General features: G+C 41.8%; 1 protein-coding gene across 1 annotated transcript in view; it reads right to left on the bottom strand.

Annotated features, from left to right (window-relative positions):
• Nucleotides 1-25,425, bottom strand: part of PARD3B (par-3 family cell polarity regulator beta) — a 658,517-nt gene that overhangs the window by 233,313 nt on the left and 399,779 nt on the right. The window contains exon 16 of the mRNA XM_054043471.1: nt 5,404-5,448. Coding sequence (XP_053899446.1) covers nt 5,404-5,448 — 45 coding nt within the window. The remainder of the gene's footprint in view (nt 1-5,403; nt 5,449-25,425) is intronic.

The raw sequence follows: 25,425 nt of genomic DNA on the forward strand, positions 1-25,425 counted from the left end.
AGCAGTGATTTAAACTACTAAACTATTTTCTTTGGCTGGCATTTTGGGATCTATCTCCCATTGAAATTCCCTGGGCGCTGAGTGCCTGGTGCCCTTAGGCCCCTTTGAAATTTCCAGCCACAATGATATCTGTGTCACAGGGAGCACAGGGAGCACTTGCTTTGTAAAACAGCGAGACCCTTTATGAGAAGACAGTGCAGCTTCCCCATCCACCTGATCTTGTGATCTGGACTATCGAAAGTAAAACACAGATCATAAACTTGCTAACAAGTATCTTTACCCCTTTCACTCACTGGTGCTTTTATGGTGCCTTTCTGTTTTACATCTATACAGAAGGGTGTTTTGGAAAATGAGACATTAAAACAGATATAGGAAAGCTTTTTTAGCCCATTTTACTAATTAATATGTCAAAGCTCATAAAGAAGAACTCATCAGCTTTTCTCCAGTACTGCATCATCTTAAAGAGCTGTGTCAGCAAGGACCTCAGCAGACAGTCAATACATATTAAAAAAATTTCAAGCAGTAAATCAAAATAGAAAAGGAAAGTGGGGGAAAAAAAGAAAATAAAACACAAATAGCTATAAGCTACCAGTACATGATTTGGGTCTTTTAATAAAATAAAAAAATGGCAGTATTTTTTCTACATCACAAGGATCTTGTAAATAATATCTTCCTCCTCCTCCTGTTATTGTTCTTCTAGTGAAGGAAAATGAAAGACAAGTTTAAGGAAGAGCTCATACAAAACTGAACTAATATTCTCTAGATTTTGATCTCTTGGATATTTTTGGGTCATTCACATTTTTAAAGAGGCACTGTTTGTCTCTCCCTCTCAACTTTGTTATCACTGAGATTTAGGGAATGAAAAAGTTTACTATGCTAAATGCAAGGGGAGGTGGAGATAAGAAAACACTCCTGCCTTCCTGAAGGAATTTTGAGTTTCTAGGTTCTTTCCAGGGCAGGCTAAATGGGACATATCAACACACTAATTCAGGGATTCTTCTCTTTCCACTGCAATGAGCAGAAGTTTCTGCAGAAAACATCTGCAGTTCTAAGAACTTAAAATAGGTTTTGCAGTAGCCTCATTCTCAGACAGGCCACGCGCACAATCAAGGTGCATAATGTCACAATAACCTGAACATATAGTCATACTCTTGTTGTTTGTGGTGCATGTGAGTAAAATAGAAGTACCTGCAGGGACACATCTTCCAATAGGAATGCTTCAGTCCTGGGGAAATCCAGGGATGTTTCTAAAAGCACATATTTTCATTAGAGAATAAAAAAAGACTACTTTTTGTGGGTGAAATATACCAGGAAATAGAAATAGGAGGCTATAGCTACACATGCTTCTAATGCCTTGCCTTGGGACATAGCTCTGAAAAAACATTTGCCTAGGCAGAGGTAGACCAAAATGTGCTATCACTTCTGCCCAGTAACTAGTAAATACCCTCCAAACTGTAACTAGACCAAAGGGTGAGACTAAAGGATGGAAGCGTTTTCCATCCACTACATACCAGAAGGATTTTTCCTTCGAGAGTTATTGAACCACACATCTCATAGAATAGTCATGCTGAAGGAGAGAAGGGATAATTGCATTGATTGTCAGTATGTGATAATTAATTCACTAGAGAAATATATGTTTAATTTCCTGAAGTCTAGGATGAGGTGGAATCTCTCCTTTTTGCAATGAGAAAATAATAGGCTGTTTTGCTTCCTGCAGCAGAAATGGGAAACCTAGGAACGCTATGTGATGGAAGATGAAACAGGAAAGGATAGCCCTGGTCTTTCAACCTTTAAGACCCAATAGTATAAAGTGACAGAATATGTCAGGCAAACAGGAACAGTAGGAAAATAACTCCATGCTCTTGAGTGAATTTTAAATATGACTATTTGCAGGGGCCAATGCAGGAAGGTGCTTGAGAAGCTGAAAGGAGGAGTCCGTTGCTTTTTGTTTGGTTGGTTTGGTTTTTTGAAAAGTGGTTTAGGCAATACTAGATGCTGGTATCCATGGGGAAAAAAGTGCTTTTCAATCCTCTGCTGACAGAGTTGCTTTCCATGTTGAGGTCAGACAAATCCAAAGGATAGCAGTTGCTCTTGTCTCCCTAAAATTGGCCAAAATATCTAAAAATACCCCCAAACAATAAAAGACTTGGGACTGCTGCATCTTTCATTAGGTCATCTATAGAGAAGCTGGAGAAGGGTGTGTAAAGAAAATTGGAAGTGCTGCTTAAGAACCTGATATTTAGGTTATTAGCACCTTTTAGCAACTGACTGCCAACAATTTATGATCTCAACAGGCTCTGTTCCAGTGTTCGTTGATCGGAAGACCCTCTGTTTATCCTTGGCAAATTGAATGATGTTGCAATATTTGTGAACCTTCTCCTGACTGGAGAAAAGGGGCACACCCAAAGACCTTTCTATCTGATGAGTCATTTTTAGAAGCTTTTTCATAACCAAAGGAGAGGCAGCTGAAACAAAATGTTCCTCCTCAGCTGTAGGAACAGGACATATGAGCTGATCCTCCAGTTTCAGAAAGAATATTTGAGGTACACAGACAAGAGGAGGAAGCCAGAGAAAGAATTTAAAGGGCCAATTTTAGGGAGACAAGAGCAACTGCTATCCTTTGGATTTGTCTGACCTCAACAAGGAAATGGTCTTCAAGTATGGAATGCCTAAATCAGAGAGCTGTATAACAACAAAGCTACAGCTGACATTTATGGTGTACCTGGCCTATACAGCCTTACATATGAAGAAATCTCGTTATTGACTGGTCTTTAAATCCAGGTTTTTGAAACAAAAGTGGCTGTAAGGAAATCTGTACAGTAACTCTTTGAGAACTGAATCAGGAAATCAGTGGATGTTCCATGCAGAGAAAGGCATGTCATGAGAAAAACGGAAGAGCTAAACAAAGAAAACAACTATCAGAAAGCAAAGCTGGAGCTGTCCACACATGTGAGAAGATCTGGAACACAGGCACAGGCATTTCTTGTGCCAGATCAGAGAAAGACAATAAGTGACAAACCAGGCTCATGACTTCATAGGGACTGTCACTGTACCTAATAAGTAGAGCAAATGCTGGTCTGTGATGGACATTTCATAAAAACATTTCCCCCGAGAGTCTTGAATTTTCATTTGCTACTTTTCTCAGGGTTAGATGTTGAAAGAATTTTATTGACACTAAAGAAATTCTGTTGGTTTTTTTTTTGTTTGTTTGTTTTTTTACTAGAACCACTGCTCTAATGGTCAAAAATGAATAGATATATACTTGTACTAGGAAAACAACAGACTTATGAAAAAATTAAACTTTGTCGAATGAAATAGAAAGGTGAACTTGTTTCAGATCTTACAAACTGATGTAAAAATATAGCATATATAAAACATGTAATAAGGAACAGCACTGAATTTCGTGGTTATCTATTATAGGTAAAAGTTCATCAGTGGATAACCTGAAATTTCTAGAAACCCTGTTTCCATGTCTCTTAAGTCACATGAGTTTTTGCATCATTGTTTAATGGTTACCCTAAAAATAACAATCCTTTGGGATGCATACTTGAAAATTTATCTTAGAATCGTAGGACTGGAAGGGATCGCAAGAGGTCTTCTAGTCCAGTCCCCTGCACTCATGGCAGGACTAAGTATTATCTAGACCATCCCTGACAGGTGTATGTCTAACCTGCTCTTAAAAATCCCCAATGATGGAGATTCCACAACCTCTGTAGGCAATTTATTCCAGTGCTTAATCACTCTGACAGTTAGGAAGTTTTTCCTAATGTTCAACCTAAACCGCCCTTGCTGCAATTTAAGCCTATTGCTTCTTGTCGTATCCTCAGAGGTTAAGAAAGAAGAACAATTTTTCTCCCTCCTCCTTGTAACAACCTTTTATGTACCTGAAAACTGTTATGTCCCCTCTCAGTCTTCTCTTCTCCAGACTAAACACACCCAATTTTTTCAATTTTCCCTCATAGGTCATGTTTTCTAGACTTTTAATAATTTTGTTGCTCTTCTCTGGACTTTCTCCAATTTGTCCACATCTTTCCTGAAATGTGGTGCCTAGAACTGAACACAATACTCTAGTTGAGGCCTAATCAGCACAGAGTAGAGCAGAAGAATTACTTCTCGTGTCTTGCTTACAATACTCCTGCTAATACATCCCAGAATGATGTTTGCTTTTTTTTGCAACAGGGTTACACTGTTGACTCATATTTAGCTTGTGATCCACTATGACTCCCAAATCCCTTTCTGCAGTACTCCTTCCTATGCAGTCATTTCCCATTTTCTATGTGTGAAACTGATTTTTCCTTCCTAAATGGAGTACTTTGCATTTGTCCTTATTGTATTTCATCTTATTTACTTCAGACCATATCTCCAGTTTGTCCAGATCATTTCGAATTTTAATCGTATCCTCTAAAGCATTTGCAACCCCTCCCAGCTTGGTATTATCCGCAAACTTTATAAGTGTACTCTCTATGCCATTATCTAAATCACTGATGAAGATATTTAACAGAACTGGACCCTAAACTGATCCCTGCAGGGCCCCACTTGATACGCCCTTCCAGCTTGACTGTGAACCACTGATAACTACTCTGGGAATGATTTTCCAACCAGTTATAAACCCACCTTATAGTAGCTCCATCTAGGTTGCATTTCCCTAGCTTGTTTATGAGAAGTTCATGCGAAACAATATCAAAAGCCTTACTAAAGTCAAGATACACCACATCTATCACTTCCCCCCTTATCCACAAGGCTTGTTACTGTAATAAAGCAACTGCACCTTGTACAGTACTGCAACTTGTTTCACAGAATTGTCATTACAAGACTTTATGGTAATACTGCTGGATATAAACCTTCATTGCTAACAAATATAGATCTTAAGCAGTTTAAGAAAAAGTGGATCCTTTCATTAGTATAGTCACACTGAAAGAACAACTTCTGCAGATGAATAAATGGGAATAAAAAAACAATAGTGAAAGCTTCGGTAGGGCTGTCTATCTTCAATATTTCAGATTGTGAGAGTGGAAAACTGAAATTCTTCCAGGAGGACAAAGAGAATAAGACATTTATATTGTTCACAATTTACACTGTTTAAGTGCCTACATTGGCACATGAAAAGATTACAGGTTTTGTCCTTTACTTATTTTAACTCACACTCTGCTCAATGTTCAATAGATATATTTTTAAAGAAACCGTTATTGCTTTTCCTGAAAATGAGCCCAGCCTATGTATGGAACTACATACACTGCCAAGCAATAAGTAAGCCTTAATTTATCACTGTGGAAGTGAAGTTATGCATTAATTTGCAAACCTTTCAGCCACCACAGTTGCTATAAGTTAGATCCAGCTGTTGCTCACAGATTGGCTCTTTTTTGAGGGAAGGGCAGGTGAAATAACCTACAAGAAAGTTCTTACCTTGTTTGTGTCCAGCCAACGAACTAACCTGGCTTTCATCTGCCACTGGAGGAGACAAAGAAAGAGAGAGAGACAGAGATCAGAAATTCATTTAAAACGAGTAGTCTTTGAAATAATGTCAAATCATTTCAGACACATGTTATATTAATTTTTTAGTTTGTAATGATTTGCATAAAGGCTTTTTTTCCTCTGATCCACCTGGGATACCTCAGAGATCTAGCAGCTGATCCAACGCCTGTTAAATTCAATGGAACAGTCCCATAGCATTTCTACATTTGAAATTCAGGTGTGGCCAGGGTAACTGATTTTGTAAATACCATATTTTGCCAGAAAAATCATAGGACTTTGGAGAATTGTAACATTTTCAGGTCGGAGGCCACAATCCTGGGAAAGAATCCACAAGCGGGGACCCTCACATCTGCATGAAGTCCCACTGAAGTCAATAGATTCTGTGCAGGCATCAGGTCTCCTGGAAGCAGATCCCTTTGTAGGATTTGTGCTTTCTTATAGTTATGAAAAAAACTGGTTTATAACTCATACCTTTACAGTCTACATCATCTTGCAAAGCATGGATCTATATAGTCATATCAGTCTGCATACAGAATAAATCATGGAGAACTATTTCTAAACTTAACAAAAAACTGTAATTTTGCATAGTAAGTATACTTCAGTTTATTATCATATATCTCATGAAACTAATTAAAACATTCTCTTAGAAGCTTGTGTGGAAAAACCAATCACCTTTTCTTAAAAAGAAATTTATGCAAAAGAACAAGTGCTAATGTAATGTTAAGGCTCATGAATCAAGCAGAGAAATGAGCATTAAGGCTGATCGCTTATCCTTAACTCTACCTGCCTAGCCACCTCTTTGGACTTATGCATGCCTTTACAGCATAACAGATTGTCAAGTCATACAAAATATAATACAAACTGGAATTTATTATACAACCTTCCCTGTAGTGACCACCATTAAAAAGTCAATGTTTACCCACAGTTGCAGGAAAGACCACAGTAAGACTTGTATTACAAGGGAAACTTCCTATTCTCGCTATGTGGAAAAACTGTAGAATCTTAGATACCCCTGTGTGGTAAATGTAGGTAAATGACAAAATTGAACAGCAACTACTGTACAATAATTTACAGTATTGTATGTAGCCATCAGACCTGGCTCGATGTTTAAGTCTCAATGGAGATCTAAAAGGTAGGTAAATATCATCCCAGTTTTACAAATGGGAAACAGAGGAACAGTCTGGTAAAGAGTCTTGCCCAAAGTCAACCTGAACGGCAGCGTCATATTCAGCATTAGAGTCCAGGTCGCCTGATGCACAGGACCATGATCAAGTCACTAGACCACTATGTCCCCCACACTCTCAATACACAAAGCCCACATTCCTCATCAGTAAAACAGACAATTTAATTTGGACTACTTTATGGGGAGAGACTCTTGTGAAAAATGACTGAGACTATATCTACACTAGAGAGCTTACAGCAGCACAGCTGTACCGATGCAGCTGTAAGATCGCTCATGATGTAACCCCTTTATGTGGACGGGAGAGAGCTCTCCCATCGACATAATTTAACCACCCCCAATGAGCAGCGGTAGCCATGTCAGCGGGAGAAACTCTCCCATCGACAAAGTGCTGTACGCATCAGCGCTTTTGTCGGTGTAATTTAGATTGCTCAGAGGTGTGTTTTTTCACACCCCTGAGTGAGCAACATACATTTTGCTGAAATAAGTGGTAGTGTAGCCAGGCCCAAGTAATCTTTGTAAATTTCTGTATAAGCGCAAAGTATTGTTGAGGCCAGGCCAAAGTGGGAAGGGAACACAAAAAGAGGTATGGGCTCCAGGGCCTATACTCATTCTTTAGGGCATATCGTCTCTGGAGGAGATGACAGTCAGACACACATTTCACTACCCAGTTAAACAGCCCTCAGAACTCAAAAAGACTGGAAATGAGTTTCCTGCATGATATTTCAAACTGTGCCCCCGAAAATATCTATCTTCAAGCTGAAAGTAAGCATGGAAAACTTCAGTCCCAAAGGTTAATGTTTTGACAAGTTATGATTGTGTGAAAACAAGGGATTATAATGGAAACTGATTTGCAACCTTAATTATAGCAGTCACTAATGGCAACCGCTATAATATATGGTAATTACCTGAAGCAGGTTGTATTACAGTACATGGTAACTATAAAAAAAACAAGATACCAAGATTCATAGATTTTTTTTTAAAAACTCTGTTGATGATTGTATTTGCCTGAGGCAGGTTTATATTATTAAAAGGGATAAACCCATTTAACTCAAGCATACCTACATACTGGCTTCACATATAAAAATTAGATTTTAATATTGGAGGGAAAGTAGAAGAGTGAAATGATTATAAACTGAAAAATCTTACAAAAAATACGTCAGCTTGCCCTTTGTCTTTGAGAAACTCGTTTAAACATTCCCCAGACTTAACTGGAAAACACACTTCAGTCATGATTTCAGCTTATGTTTATAACTTTACATATACTGTTGTAAACAGGCACTTTACCATGATATTACTGATCAGCAAGTTATGACTTTCCAAATGAGATCTCACAAGGCATATATTGTATAAGGATTATTACAAAAATGTGCAGGGTGTGAATAAAGGGATGTATTCCATCATAATGCCTCACATCTAAGTAATATAAAAACACATTAATAAGCTGAGTACTGCACAATAATGACAACATTCATTTTTCATTTGTGTTCTTTTTTCTTCAGCAAGGCCTAGCCACATGGAAAGTTTTATTTTTAAATTTCAGCCACTGTTGGAGTATCTCTGCAGAAAGGCATCTGATTTTTTTTTTTAAGTTGGGGGAGGGAAAACCCTCTCTCCAAATCACTACTAACTCAATAATGGCTGGATTGTTTTTGAAGAAACATTTAGAGAAGAAATTACCTCTGAAATCATAACAAAAGACTAACCATGGAAAGTTTCAGCCCAAGAGAAAAATGCCTGAGAATGTTCTGAGCATCTCAGGATAGCAGTGCATACGGAAAAACTTCACAGAACAAAAATTCAACTATAACTTTACCTAATGAGAATGCTATATATACATATATATGTTTTTAATGTAAGAAAGTTAAATGTGATAAACTACAAAAAAAATCTATTTATTTCTGGGACCAGGAAGTAAGGAATGGGGAGCAAACAAACAAATGAAAATGAGCAGTATAAAGATGTATTACTTCTGGAGGAATTCTGCGCCACTGCGCAATGCAGAATTTTGCAGAAATTAACATTGTGCACGCAGAATTTTCTTTCCCCCACAGAAATCTGCTGCAGTTCTCCTGGCAGCCACTAAAGACCTCTGGACCCAGCAGAGCCCAGCTTGCACCTAGAAGACACTGCCAGAGGGAAGGATAGGGAACTAGAGGGTTCATGGCAGCTGCAGTTCCCAGCACGCCCTGAGGGAAGGAGACGGCGGCGCACAGGAAACTCCACACAAGCCCTGGACCCAGAAGTTTTTCTGTATGCACTGCTATCTTGAGATGCTCAGAACATTCTGTTTCTCCCTCTAGATCCCTGGGCTCTGGGTGGGGAAGGGGGGCAGGTGTCTGGGCTGGGGGAGGCCACAGCTGGGCTTTGGGGGGAGTGGATGTGGGTATCTGGGCAAGGGGGGCCCTGCGTCTGGGCTCTGGGGGAAGAGGGGGTTTGGGTGTATTGGCTGGGGGGGGGGAGGGAAGATCATGGCTGGGCTCTTAAGGGAGGAGGGATTGTGGGTGTCTGCCCTACCCCCACCCCCAAACTGGGCTCTTGGGGGAGGGGAAGGGGGCAGAGAAACAGAGACTGGGTTGTCATAGGAGTTTCTTTAACTCTCTACTCCTTGGGGAATTTGTGTGTGTCTGTGTTGTTACAGACATACTTGCTGACAGGTATTTTGAAATAAATTGCCAAAATAATTGAAACTGGTGTGATTATGTAGTGTTATTTTGACAATTAAAATTTGCAGAATTTTAAAATATTGTGTGCAGAATTTTTAATTTTTTGGCGCAAAATCCAGGAGTAAATGTATGCACATTAAAGATACTTTCTGTTGCTGAATTAAAAAAAAATGAGACATACATTTGGATCATTGTAGAATACATCTATATAATGAAATGATTATTTTCATAATATGCATTATTTGTTTGTCAGTTATCCGCACATCTCAAGAAATACATTATAATTATGGATAAGGTTTTGTCACGCATATTTTTAGTAAAAGTCACCGACAGGTCATGGGCAATAAAGAAAAATTCACGGAAGCCAGTGACCTCTTGGCGACTTTTACTAAAAATATGCATGACAAACTGGGAAGCTCTGCAGTCCCCACACCACTCCAGGGCCCCAGCTCAGAGCTGCAGGGTCTCCCCACTGCCTGTGGCTCCAAGCTCTGGGGCACCCTGGCTGCCCGTGGCGGCTCTGAGTTTCGAGGCACTAACGCCGCCTGTGGCAGCTGGGAGCTCCCAGGGACCCTTCTGCCCATGGGGACTGGGAGCTCTCGGGGAACCCCCACCGCCCACAGCACCTGGGAGCTGTGGGGCATACCAACCGCCTGCGGTGGCTCTGAGCTCCAGGGCACCCCTTCCTCCTGCGGTGGCTGAGAGCTTGGGGCCACCACAGTCCCCAGCCACCACCTGCTGTGGGGGGACGCTGCAGCTCCCAGGCACCATGGGCTCAAGTCATGGACGTTTCTGGAAGTCACGGATTCCGTGACCTTCATGACAAAATCCTAGCCCTAATTATAACTGGTGAAACCAGCCACTTGTTTGCAGCCAGCACCTGCAATGCTCATTGAAATGTAAGTGACTAGTAAGGACTACAACCACTTAATACAAGTGTACAGATCTGGGGAGTTTGCAAAACCCACATGATCATCCTCTGATGACAGAAGATGGCATATTGCTAATAAGCAGAAATCTCTCCAGTTAAACACTCACAGCTAGCATTACTCTTTTTACAATGCCAACACTATGTCAAGAGGTGGAAAAACTCTATAACATGAATATGCAATTATGTTAAGATTTCCAATATTTCATGTTGAAATGCTTGAAGTAAAGCAGCACTCTAGAACATGATGTAATGCTTAATATCAGTAGAAGTAGCATGATGGTAAAAATGCTTGTCTACTCCCTTCTACTCAGTCTTTGGCCTGGTCTACACTATGACTTTAATTCGGATTTAGCAGCGTTAAATCGAATTAACCCTGCACCAGTCCACACAACGAAGCCATTTATTTCTAAATAAAGGGCTCTTAAAATCGATTTCTGTACTCCACCCCGACGAGCGGAGTAGCGCCAAAATCGATATTGTCATTTTGAATTAGGGTTAGTGTGGCTGCAATTCGATGGTATTGGCCTCCGGGAGCTACCCCACAGTGCACCATTGTGACCGCTCTGGACAGCAATCTGAACTCGGATGCACTGGGCAGGTAGACAGAAAAAGCCCCGCGAACATTTGAATTTTATTTCCTGTTTGCCCAGCGTGGAATTTTATTTCCTGTTTGACAACAGCTAGCTCATCAGCACAGGTAACCATGCAGGCCGATAATCGAAAAAGAGCACCAGCATGGACCATACAGGAGGTACTGAATCTGATCGCTATATGGGGAGAGGATTCAGTGCTAGCAGAACTTCGTTCGAAAAGATGAAATGCCAAAACTTTTGAAAAAATCTCCAAGGGCATGATGGAGAGAGGCCACAATAGGGACTCACATCAGTGCCGCGTGAAAGTCAAGGAGCTCAGACAAGCCTATCAAAAAACAAAGGAGGCAAACGGTCGCTCCGGGTCAGAGCCGCGGACATGCCGCTTCTACGCCGAGCTGCATGCAGTTCTGTGGGGGCCGCCACCACTACCCCACCTCTGACCGTGGATTCCGAGGCGGGATAATCTCATCAGCTACACCTGAGGATTCTGCGGACGGGGAAGAGGAGGAGGAGGAGGACGAGCTTGCGTAGAGCACCAAGCACTCCATTCTCCCCAACAGCCAGGATCTTTTTCTCAGCCTGACTGAAGTACCCTCCCAACCCACTATCCAACACCATGACCCCATGGAAGGGACCTCAGGTGAGTTTACCTTTTAAAATATAAAACTTGTTTTAAAAGCAAGCGTTTTTTAATGATTACTTTGCCCTGAGGACTTGGGATGCATTCGCGGCCAGTACAGCTACTGGAAAAGTCTGTTAACGTGTCTGGGGATGGAGCGGAAATCCTCCAGGGACATCTCCATGAAGCTCTCCTGGAGGTACTCCAAAAGCCTTGCCACAAGGTTTCTGGGCAGTGCAGCCTTATTCCGTCCTCCATGGTAGGACACTTGACCACGCCATGCTTGCAGCAAGTAATCTGGTATCATTGCATGACAAAGCCTGGCAGCGTATGGTCCCGGTGTTTGCTGGCATTCAAGCAACATCCGTTTTTTATCTCGCTGTGTAATCCTCAGGAGAGCGATATCTCTCATGGTAACCTGGTTGAAATACGGGAATTTAATTAAGGGGACAGAGGTGGCCGTTCCTACTGGGCTGTTTGCCTGTGGCTGAAAAGAAATCCTTCCCTGCAGTTAATCAAGCGCGCGGGGGAGGATTGGCCCTGAGCTTTTCGCGTTTGGCTAGCAGGGATCTTCCCTGAAACCAGCCACGCGGTGGGGGGAGGGGTAAAGCGATTATCCAGAGAATTGGATGGGGAGGGGGTTAGTTTGTTTTCTGCTGCTGAAGGTTAACAGGAAAACTGCAGCACTCAATGGGCTTTGCTTGGTATGTGGGAAAGGAAGGCGCAGAAGCCGAAAGACAATGGCTTACCATGGCCGCATGCAAGCCAAATTCTGGTGCCCGGACCTGTGTCTGTGATCTCTAGCAGCAAGCCACAGGCACTCAATATTAAGAGGCAAAATGCGACCTTGCACAGAAATCACATGTGCTATGTAATGTGAATAGTGTTGCTCACAGTGAAAGAGTATAAGCATTGTTCTGTAAAATGTATCTTTTAAAAAAATTCTCTCCTTTTTTCCCCTCCCTCCAGCAGCTGCAAATTTTTCAAGCCTCCCTCCTCCGTCCCGAAGGCTATCTCAGATAAGGCGTTGGAAAAAGAAGACGCGAGACGAGATGTTCGCAGAAATCATGGAATCCACTCGCAGTGAAAGAGCTCATCTGAACGAGTGGAAGGACACGGTTTCAAAGTATAAGAAAGATGCCAGTGAATGTGAGGACAGGAGGGACCAACGTGAGGACAGGAGAGATGCTTGAGATGAGAGGTGGCGGCATGAAGATCAGAGGAGGCAGGATGCAACGCTAGGGTTGCTGCGTGAGCAAACAGACATGCTCCAGCATCTGGTGGAGCTTCAGGAATGGCAGCAGGATAACAGAGTGCCGCTACAGTCCCTGTATAACCCCCCTCCCCACTCACCATGTTCCATAGCCTCCTCACCCAGACGTGTAAGAACGCGGGGGGGGGGGGGGTGGGTGTGAGGCTCTGTACACACTCCCATTCCACCCCAGTGGACAGCCCAAGCAAAAAGATGTCATTTTTTAAACCTTTTTTTAGTGGCCTTTTCCTTCCCGCCAATCCTCCTCCCAAACCCCACCCGGGTTCTCTCCCTCTTTTTATAATCAATTAATAAAGAATAAATGATTGTTAAACTATAGTGACTTTATTTCCTTTGAAAGCACGCTGGGGGAAGGAGGCGGGTGGGTTCCTTACAGAGAATGAGTCAATAAAGGGGGCGGGTTTTCATGAAGGAGAAACAAACAAATTTCACACTGTAGCCTGGCCAGTCATGAAACTGGTTTTCAAAGCTTCTCTGATGCACAGCGCTTCCTGGTGTGATCTTCTAATCGCCCTGGTGTCTGGCTGCGCGTAATCAGCAGCCAGGTGATTTGCCTTAGCCTCCCACCCCGCCATAAAGGTCTCCCCCTTACTTTCACAGAGATTGTGGAGCACACAGCAAGCAGCAATAACAATGGGGATATTGGTTTGGCTGAGGTCTGACCGAGTCAGTAACGATTGCCAGCAACCTTTTAAACGGCCAAATGCACATCTACCACCATTCTGCACTTGCTTAGCCTGTAGTTGAACAGCTCCTGACTCCTGTCCAGGCTTCCTGTGTATGGCTTCATGAGCCATGGCATTAAGGGGTAGGCTGGGTCCCTAAGAATAACTATTAGCATTTCAACATCCCCAACGGTTATTTTCTGGTCCGGGAAGTAAGTTCCTTGCTGCAGCCATTTAAACAGATTAGTGTTCCTGAAGACGCGAGCGTCATGAACCCCTCCCGGCCAGCCCACGTTGATGTTGGTGAAACGTCCCTTGTGATCCACAAGTGCTTGCAGCACCATTGAAAAGTACCCCTTGCGGTTTATGTACTGGGTACCCTGGTGCTCCGGTGCCAAGATAGGGATATGGGTTCCATCTATCGCCCCACCACAGTTAGGGGAATCCCATTGCAGCAAAGCCATCCACTATGACTTGCACATTTCCCAGAGTCACTACCTTTCATAGCAGCAGCTCAGTGATTGCTTTGGCTACTTGCATCACAGCAGCCCCCATAGTAGATTTGCCCACTCCAAATTGATTCCTGACTGACCGGTAGCTGTCTGGCGTTGCAAGCTTCCACAGGGCTATCGCCACTCGCTTCTCAACTGTGATTAAATTAAATTAAATTAAATTAATGGAGATATCCCATCTCCTAGAACTGGAAGGGACCTTGAAAGGTCATCGAGTCCAGCCCCCTGCCTTCACTAGCAGGACCAAGTACTGATTTTGCCCCAGATCCCCAAGTGGCCCCCTCAAGGATTGAACTCACAACTCACAACCCTGGGTTTAGCAGGCCAATGCTCAAACCACTGAGCTATCCCTCCCCCCCCCCCAGTGACTGTCCAGTTTGGCCAATGTACATAGCAGAGGGGCATTGCTGGCATATGATGGCATATATAACATTGGTGGACGTGCAGGTGAATGAGCCGGTGATGTTGTAGCTGATCTGGTTAGGTCCAGTGATGGTGTTGCTGGTGTAGATATGTGGGCAGAGTTGGCATCGAGGTTTGTTGCATGGGTTGGTTCCTGAGTTAGAGTTGTTATGGTGCGGTGCGTGGTTGCTAGTGAGAATATGCTTAAGGTTGGCAGGTTGTCTGTGGGCGAGGACTGGCCTGCCTCCCAAGGTCTGTGAAAGTGAGGGATCATTGTCCAGGATGGGTTGTAGATCACTGATGATGCGTTGGAGAGGTTTAAGCTGAGGACTGTAGGTGATGGCCAGTGGAGTTCTGTTGGTTTCTCTTCTGGGCCTGTCTTGTAGCAGGAGGCTTCTGGGTACACGTCTGGCTCTGTTGATTTGTTTCTTTATTTCCTTGTGTGGGTATCGTAGTTTTGAGAATGCTTGGTGAAGACCTTGAAGGTGTTGGTCTCTGTCTGAGGGGTTGGAGCAGATGCGATTGTACCTCAGTGCTTGGCTGTAGACGATGGATCGTGTGGTGTGACCGGGGTGGAAGCTGGAGGCATGAAGGTAGGCGTAGCGGTCGGTGGGTTTTCGGTATAGGGTGGTGTTAATGTGGCCATCGCTTATTTGTACGGTGGTGTCCAGGAAGTGGACCTCCCGTGTAGATTGGTCCAGGCTGAGGTTGATGGTGGGGTGGAAGCTGTTGAAAGCATGGTGGAATTCTTCCAGGGCCTCCTTCCCATGGGTCCAGATGATGAAGATGTCATCAATATAGCGTTGGTAAAGAAGGGGCATGAGTGGACGGGAGCTGAGGAAGCGTTGTTCCAGGTCAGCCATAAAAATGTTGGCATATTGTGGGGCCATGCGGGTGCCCACAGCGGTGCCACTGGTCTGGAGGTATATATTGTCACCAAATTTGAAATAATTGTGCGTGAGGATAAAGTCACAGAGCTCAGCAATAAGTTGTGCTGTGTCATCATCAGGGATACTGTTCCTGACAGCTTGTATTCCATCTGTATGTGGAATGTTTGTGTAGAGAGCCTCTACATCCATGGTGGCTAGGATGGTGTTTTCTGGGAGGTCACCAATGCACTGTAGTTTCCTCAGGAAATCTGTGGTGTCACGGAGATAGCTGGGAGTGCTGGTGGCGTAGGGTCTGAGTAGGGAGTCCTATCCAGACAGTCCTTCAGTGAGAGTGCCAATGCCCGAGATGATGGGGCGTCCAGGATTTCCAGGTTTGTGGATCTTAGGTAGTAGATAGAATAACCCCGGTCGGGGCTCTAAGGGTATGTTGATTTGTTCCTGTGTTAGTGTAGGGAGTGTCCTGAGTAGATGGTGTAGTTTCTTAGTGTATTCCTCAGTGGGATCTGAGGAAAGCGGCCTGTAGAATTGGATATTGGAGAGTTGTCTGGCAGCCTCCTTCTGGTAGTCAGACCTGTTCATGATGACAACAGCACCTCCTTTATCAGCCTCTTTGATGATAATGTCAGGGTGGTTTCTGAGGCTGTGGATGGCATTGCGTTCTGCACGACTTAGGTTATGAGGCAAGCGATGTTGTTTTTCCACAATTTCTGCCTGTGCACGTCGGCGGAAGCATTCTATGTATAGGTCCAGACTGTCATTTCGACCCTCAGGAGGAGTCCATGTGGAGTTCTTCTTCCTGTGTTGTTGGTGGGAGGGTATCTGTGTATCAGTGCGCTGTTCAGTGTTATCATGAAAGTATTCTTTGAGTCGGAGGCGGCGAAAGTAGGCTTCCAGATCACCACAGAACTGTATCATGTTCGTGGGGGTGCTGGGGCAAAAGGAGAGTCCCCGAGATAGGACAGACTCTTCTGCTGGGTTGAGTGTGTAGCTGGATAAATTGACGATATTGCTGGGTGAGTTAGGGGTACCCCTGTTGTGGCCCCATGTGGCAGGTAGGATTTTAGACAGCTTACGGTCCTTTTTCCTTTGTAGAGAGGTGAAGTGTGTAATGTAGATCTCCTGTCTTATTTTAGTAAAGTCCGTTTGTGTGGAGGGTTGATTATTTATGAGAGTCCCCAGGTTGGAGAGCTCTTTCTTGATGTTTTTCTGGACAGTCACTACGCAAGAGGATAAATGGACACAAGTCAGATATCAGGAATGGCAATATACAAAAACCTGTAGGAGAACACTTCAACCTCCCTGGCCACACAATAGCAGATGTAAAGGTTGCCATCTTACAGCAAAAAAACTTCAGGACCAGACTCCAAAGAGAAACTGCTGAGCTCCAGTACATTTGCAAATTTGACACCATCAGATCAGGATTAAACAAAGACTGTGAATGGCTATCCAACTACAGAAACAGTTTCTCCTCCCTTGGTGTTCACACCTCAACTGCTAGCAGAGCACCTCACCCTCCCTGATTGAACTAACCTCGTTATCTCCACACTGATATATACCTGCCTCTGGAGATTTCCATTACTTGCATCTGAAGAAGTGAGGTTCTTACCCACGAAAGCTTATGCTCCCAGTACTTCTGTTAGTCTCAAAGGTGCCACAGGACCCTCTGTTGCTTTTTACCCACAGTGCAACGCTCCGGAAATCGACGCTAGCCCCGGTACATGGACACACACTGCCGAATTAATATGCTTAGTGTGGCCGCATACATTCGACTTTATACAATCTGTTTCCAAAATTCAAATTCTGTAAATTCGGATTAATCCCGTAGTGTAGACATACCCTTTGATTGGCATCTCCATGCCACGCTCAAGACAACCAAGTTATGTGTTTTACATCAATGTTTTTCTTTTCAGTGGAGTAGCATGCAGTGCATATTCTAAATAGGGTCATAAGAGTTTTGCCTCTCTAGATACAATAACACTTTCCTTAATGGTCAGTAAATTAATTCCAAACAGTTATTTAGAAAATCAAAATCAATGATTATCACTATTGGCAGATGCAATGTTCCTCCTTTTTTGCAGATCAGTTTTAGCACCATAGCTTTCTTTTCTCAAGCTAACATAAAGCTGTTCTGTACAAAAAATCAAGTTGCTCTTTTTTACCAAAAGCAGGGTATTACTATTTTAACTTGCAGTGCCTCTTTACATCACAGTTTTTACACACTGACTGATACCTATTTAAAAAAACTTTTAAAAGCGTGTGAAGGCTATAGTACCATACTTCTTGTCAACAAAATGATACAGTTTTGCGTTTCTGATTATAAAAATAAAAAAAGCAAACCTAAACCAATAAAACATCAAGGAATTTCCTGGAAAACTAATTCCTCAAACAACGTTCTCTGTTTGAAAAAGCCTAACAAAAAACTTTTTATAATAAGCAAATTCATTAGCAAGGACTTTACTCCCTAGCTACATACACAAACGCTGCTTTTTAGAATCTAAATAAATTACTTTTTCTGATCTAAACATATTACAGTAAAACAAGGCAACAAATCGGTCACTGGCTTTCCAGATGGATGTTATCCTTACACAGCCCTTTCAACATAATCAAGACATAGCACTATCAATTAATTGTAGTCAATGATCGTGCCAATGACATGACTCTCTTGCAGCTTTTATTTTTTTGGTGCAGTGGCTCCCAATCTAGACGTGGGAGTAAATTACTCACAGGGATGGTGTCAAATTTTGGCTCTCACCCATCCCTGTGAATGTTTGCTAGCCGTTTCATTTATTTTTTGGAATCTCCCTACTACATTTTAGAAGTGCGGTGGACTTTTATCCCTCTGTACTGGGGAGGATGGTTTACTGTTACATGGTAGGATACAAGCTGAAAACTCAGATCAGTTCCCTAAGCAGTCATATTTCATACCTCTTTTCCTCTAGAATTTACGGTTTCTAGTGATGCTCTAAAGCACGCAAGGGCCATCTTACATTTTAAATTGTGATCATGGGCCAGGTCTACAAAGTGAGAGACATAAATTATCCGCAGTCCATAACCACTCTCCCCTACTGATAACAATGGGCCTGATCCTGAGAGATGCTGAGCACTGGCTAGCTCTGCTCACTTTAATGGGAGTTACAGATACTCAACATTCCCAGCATGAAGCCTAATGGGAGGTTTGCACAAAGACTGAGGATAAAGTATGGCTTTTAAGTAGTAACAAAGGGCAACATTTTCCAAAGTGCCTTAATATTTGGGTGTCCAACGTGAGCTACTTAGAGCCTGAAGCATTAAGGAGCTGAAAGACTTCTCAGATTCTTTTTCTCATCTGTACTTCTTTGCTCTAAACTGTTCTTTTAAGAAAGATTGTAATTAACTTGACAGCTTAATTCAGTTATGTTCCAAGAGCTTCCCTGACATTGTAGATTCAATACAACCCATACTTTGGCACAAGCCTCTACTTGCACCAACTATTACTGCTAAAGAACCGACTATATATACTCAGTGCTGGACAGTACACAGGGACCACATTTCTATTTTTAAATTAAAGCTTTTTATTTGGCAGCATACCGCCTCATTGTACCATCACAGTCGCCAAATTCTTCCTTTTCTTTTAGTGGCACATCAACTTCATTCTTCAGTCTTACACTGTCAATTGAGGCCATCCCCCTTATTTTACACCTTTGTTGTGTAGCTAAATACCTTATATAATCATTTCATTGTTTTCTATTGTTGGGGTTAATTCATATGTAATCAATGTGTGATGAATAAATTTATGTTGTAGGTAATAGTGTAGGAACATGTAGGATAATATTATAGGGGTATAGGATTGATATGCATATATTATTGGTAAGAGTGTGTTAGGTATACAAGTAAGGTAAGACTGTAAAATGAGACCCGTCAAATTTCAGCTTAGCCACATAAGGCCTTAGGCCTGAAAGAAGTTGACATGACTAGTTGACCCAAGGGTAACCCTGTACCAGCAAAGTTGCAAGATTATCATAAAAGATGTGTTAATGGGTGATGTTCAGGAAAATATGCGACCATGTGCCCGTCATTACCGCAAGTTGCCCGATGGTAACATCATGGGAAATTCTGCAATAACTGCAAATTACCATGGGAACTTATTGATGTAAATGATGATATGGGGAACTCAGAATATAGGCGATGGAAAGTGGGGTTTGGGATTTATGGGGCGTGGAAGTCCTGAAAAGGGAAAGGGTTGGAACTATCATGCATCTGCATAAGGATTATGGGTGTGAGAGTGTAACACAGAATAAAAGGGTTTCCTCAGCATCAATAGGGAGGAAAAATCCACCTCCACCTTCCACAGATGGCCACCTGATGAGAGATCCACCCATCTCAGTGGTATCATTGGGGATGTGAGTCTGAAAACATTGATGCTGGACATTTTATGGTAATCCTCCATTTTCATTTATGTATCTAAAACATTATCTGTGTATTATGGTTTTTAATAAAGGGACGATTGATAACTTGTGAATGTTTTTGTGGTCACTGCTATTGCTCCCTGTGTGCTCCTACAGTCTCCCGAACTAATGATATTTCTATTAGTGGTTGTCACCCTGCTAATTCAGATATTGCAGCCCTTAGGGAGCTCGAACCTTTGGCACAAGCTACTATAGTTTGACATACCATTGGCAATATCAACCCATCAACATTATGAAGGCTACAGTTGCCTTTTCTAATTCTCTCGGACCACTACCAAAGCAGATGAATCTTTCTAATGAAACACAGTACAACATTAATACTGATCTAGCTTGACTATAAACCTACACTATGTCATTATCACTTCTCCTAGGCTCCCAGAGTTAATCCAAAAGTTCATAATCAAATCTGTCATTTATAAGTTAGAGCCACTGGGTGGGGAATAAGGTTTATAATGTAATTATCTTAAAACTGATCTAAAATTTAAACTTGATTACCACTAGTCTCTTCATGTTCACAACATCAATACATGCATATAATTAATTTGTTCTAATATTTTAATTGTCTAAATCAAGTAACCCCAAATTTTACAACAGATTGGGGTTTGTTCTCCAATTAGAAATCTACTAAGGCGTTCAAATGTTTCACTAATTTTTGAGAACACAATAGCATCCATTTCTAATACTTCACCTTGTAATCTGCCCTCAGAAAATTTTACAGTATTAGAAAGTTACTTGTGATGTGAGATAGAAAGGTTTTGAGATGTTGGTTAATACTTTGTCCCCCAGACAGCCAAGGGCTTGTGTATTATAATTTTGCTTAGCCCCATATTAGCTGAAAGGAGAGTCTGACTTTTATTTTTAAAAAAGTCCTGCCCTCCAATGGATGATTTGGCAAATTAAAGTTGTACCCAAATTCTTATTAAGAAAGTATATTAGAAAGTGGTGATCCTCCAGCATGTCTTCAGTCTCTTCATTCATTCTCTCAAGAACTTGACTGGGTTTTAAACTTGTTCACAACCCAAACACGTCTGATTTATATTCTGAAGTAACTTACTCACCAACACAGACAGAGTCACTTTCTTCTATTTGGTCTCTGCAACAGTCAGCACAGATCTTCCCCTAAGTAGCTTTTCATCCAATCAAGACATTCCTCTATTTGAGAAATAATTATCTCCACTACCATTCTGTCTGCCCCTAGCTTAGTTACTTCCTGGGATCTCGGACTTCTATCTCAGTCTCCCAAAGCATCATCCGGCTCAGAGCAATCCAATAAGGTAACTGATAAAGATCCTATCTCCCATACCCTTCTCTAAAACACTGACTTCTCACAATTTTGAGATGACTTGAAAAGTCTGACATGCAACCTACAAAATCCTTCATTGTCAGAAAAATGCTAAATGTTTGCCTCCTTGCAGAACATCCCATACCCTGTGTTTTAGCATATCATTTAATAATTACCCCTAAATACATAAATGGAGTTGGCTGGTGTCTCCACTAATCATGCCACAAGGTTAAGGAACTCTATGAATATGTCTAATGATGTTATAACAGCTAATTCTTCATCCACATTTAAAAACAGGTGAAAAACCTCCCTGTTTTTCCAGATCATGCAGCCTAACCAACTGAGGTCTGCTTGTTGTAGAAAGATGTTCTGAAAAGCACCATAGGGTACTGGTCATGGGTGTTGTGTTGCACATAAAAATGATATCTTTAAATAGCTAGTCTACAGAGTATTTTGCTTGAACTGATATACAACAAAATTGCTATACACTAATATCCTTCAATTTCATGTGGCTGCAGGTTAAAGCAAGCAGCACTTTCATGTTTTGCATACAGTTCTCATGGATGTAGTTTTTATAGTATATTTATGCAAAGCCCAAGTTATTCCTGTGCGTAACAATTTATGGAAATCAAAGGGGTTTATAAGCAAACAATAAAACACTCCTTTTTCTTTTAACACACACTAATTTTCACCCTCCAGGTCAACAACAGCAACAAAAAAATCCATCTTGCCATATAGTATTACTTTTTTGGGGGAAAAAACAGTTGAGGGGGAAGAAAGCTAATGTAAATGGATGTTGGTGAGTTATTATGGTAGTTATTTTCTAGACAACTGTGTGGGGACATGTGCATGTATAGAAGGTGGTTAAAGGAGAGGGAAAAATCATTCTTTCGATGAATTGATTGCTGCCTCTCCTTTCTCATGTGCCATTATCTTTTGAGATAAGTGTCTGACTTATTTGTGAAGAGGAAGATACAACACATTCTCATTTCTCCAGTTTTGAATTTGTTGTGCTGGGGTTTATAAGGGTACATAATGCACAGGTCTAAATTTGGCCAGTAATCTCAATCTAATTGTGCAAGCGTCAGGATCGGATTTTGGCTGGCCTTGCAGCGGTGTCTGGCAGCAAGGTATAAGGAGCCCTCCTCCTCCTTGCACAACAGAGCAAGGGGCATCGCTCATACCGAATGTGTGCGCACCTGCAGCACAAGGAGCGGCGGGTTGAGTTCCACAAGGAGCAATAGACTCCACAAAAGGGGAAAGGTCATGCTGTCACCCTCCTCCTGCACTAACTGTTGGACTCAAATCAGAGCAGGGGAGGGAAGGAAACATATACCACACCTTTCAAATGGTAGTGTTGCTCTCACGTAAGCTCCCCCTATGCTCCTGGAGGTATTCTGGCTCCTTTACCTCAGAATCAGGCAGAATGTCATTAGGATCTGCTGGTGACTTAGAACCCCTCTGTATCCTGCCGCTATAGTGGTGGCAATAAAAGGTTTGAGAGATCCCTTGACTTTTACTCTACAATAATGAAGGCTAGGGCCTTGAGCCAGACACACAGCAGAACAATCTACAAGTATCCTCACACATGGATGTTTTGTACCAACACAGAAAAGGTATGCTTTCACTCCCCTCCCTGAAAAACAGTATCAGCACACTTGCTATGTAGATTTTTCTCAGACTTCAAAGGATGTAAAATTTAATTAGTATTTCCAACAATAAACACTTTAATCACTGCTAGTGTATTCCAGTAGAAACTAGGTACCCTACAAGTAACTGGGGGTTTCTCCAAATATATAGGCTCCATAGAGTCTCATTTTTGAAGTCAAATGCTATACCACATGCACCTTCGAGTCATTATTAACCTTGAGCCAGACCATATGATTCATCACATATGCATTACAGAGACTGCATCTACAAAAACAGGTGCCAGGGTCCAACCCCCTTAGTTGCTGCCCCTGTGTACAATCAGTGATGGAGACAGAAATTAGGAGACGGCAATACTGTAAAAGAGGAGTAGCTACTGCTAAGTAATCTCTAGCTTTATCTTCATACGTGCAGCTCCCTCAACTGTACAGAGGAGATTTAAAATGACAAAGTGATGCTGTATATTAAGTCCCCTATACTATTTGATCTCTCCCTCTTATTTCCTGCTATTAAGTGTCAGTCATTAAAGGTATTAGTAATGATTTAACTTAATTTGTATTGCCACAATTGGAAAACAGATTGGTCTTCCACAAAGGTTTTCAGACCTACAAAAAAAAGTAGAATTGAAGGGAAAATAACGATAGTTTTAAGCATGATTCTACTCGGAAAAGTGAGAATATAACAGCAGCATATTCTTACTCAACAGAATTGCTCCTTGTGTATATATCAGCTCATTTTAGAGACAAAAAGGTTTTTACTATTTCATAAACTTGTTAGCTCCACAGTGCAAACCAGATAAGAGGTAGTGAGTTGGGCTCTGCTCTTTCTTGTGTCACCAATAGACGCGTTTACTAATTTCCAATTACAGGTCTAATCAGTGACACCTGGTCAACTGCAGTGAAGACTATGTAGCTGGAATGGGCAAGTGAAAAACAACAAAAAACAGCTGAAGTAGACTATTGTTGATGCCTGGAAGATGTCTCCCTTGTGCAACTGAGATGCAGTTTTCTACATATAGCCTATCTTGCAGAGATACTTCTGTGTGTGCAATAAAAGCTAATGGTGGGTACACAACATACTTTAATAGAATGAAAGCACAGAAATCCAAACTATTATTACTGATTTTCACATTTTAGTAAGTGTCTGCAACTTTCTGTGGATGACTAATGTCAGTGTCCGAGTTTCTTTGGTATTTCAATTAACTAGTACCTGGCTTTTGCTGTAAGTAAACTGCACAACGAGAACGCTGGTACATAACAAAGATATGATACAGCATCATTTAAAAGCATATACTAGTAAACTTTTGAAAGCATCAGAATATTTGCATCTAAGATCTCCAGCCTCGATGACTAGAGAGGTGTAAACTCTCAAAGGGGGGCAGAGGAATAAACGTAATCATATTCTACAAGCAAGCATTTGACCTAGCCTCAGCAGCTCAATAGCAATGATGTGGAGAACTGCACAAAACTCCCAGTAGCTGTGCTATCGTAACATTGGCAAAATGAGTCTTGAGAGCTTTTGCTGTAACATGAGTCTCTTCACAGAAGGTGTCAGTTTACACAGCCTTAGGACAGAAACAAATTTCACTTTGGACTATACTCCATATGCAAGCGAGAGAGTGTGATTTACCAAGGTCTGATTTTCTTGGGACATAAAAACTAAATACCCACTTCAACTCCAACTTGTGTAAAAGGCTGCCCTGGGAGGGTCGTGATTTAATAAATGGTAAGACTCCTCTTTTATCAATGTGATGGACCCGAGGGTCTGTCCTTCTAGACTAATGGAGCATATCATATTCCAGATGGCTTTGAAGAATACTATTTTGCCGACAGATCACACTAACCACTACTAGAATTTTATAATAACCATATGTCCTTGACTTTTGATATTGTGGCTTCTAAATGACCATTTGCTGGGTCCGTAGCCATAGGCTGCTATGCTTTTTTAATGATCTGCAACAAATGAAATGAGTTAGAAGATGCTAGAATACCAATGGCAGAAATCCCATGACGAGTCAGACTGATAGTGACAAAGCATTTTTGAAGTCTTTGTCACTGCCGTACAGGAGGCAAAGAAGATTGTCTTTGTCTCTACCCCCATAGTGTCTGCAAACTCTCAGATAACAGATCTTTTTGAATGGTGATTAACCTAGTTAAACTGCATAGTATTCGCTATCAGAGCTGAATATTTTTCACTGAAGAATTTTCATTATACTTTGTAAACAAAATTAGTCAGATCACAACTGAGCTGTCTGCCTCTATGGAGATGAGGCAGAGGTTTTTTTGAGATTACAAATACTGTTTCTTCTGCAGTTTCAGCCAGGGTTGCTCACCTTGATTCTGGGAGGTGCTCCAGATTACAACCTGTAATTTGGACCCTCACCCGTCTTGGTGGCAAAGGAAGGCAAGTAGGGAAGTACTGGGCTCAGTACTGGCTAAGATTGTTCTCTATGGGATGAAGAAACATGGAAGAGGGAGTAGGGTGTGACTTATTTTTAACCAAGTTCTTGTAAGACAGCTAATTCAGAAAACCAATTGTTGACACTGACAATCTTGAGAGCTATCCATCTGGATCTAATCTGCCTTTTCTGAGGGAAACTATGATCCTTTTTCAATCAGGTTTCCTTGACTTTAAGTCACACAGGTTTCAGGCCTGAGAACAAGATGGAAAATGGCCTGGCTGATGACCTGCTAACAATGGATGAAGGTCAAGTATTCATGACAGTTCTTTTGTTTGTCAGCAGTTTTTGATGCCTCTGATCAACAGATGATATGGGCTCATCTGTGGTACCCAACAGGGCAAGTAGAACTGCTATTGTCTTTGTGAGAGAGACCCCAGTGGATAGTTT

Source organism: Malaclemys terrapin, chromosome 11, assembly GCF_027887155.1.
Source record: "Malaclemys terrapin pileata isolate rMalTer1 chromosome 11, rMalTer1.hap1, whole genome shotgun sequence".
Lineage (NCBI taxonomy): Eukaryota > Metazoa > Chordata > Testudines > Emydidae > Malaclemys > Malaclemys terrapin.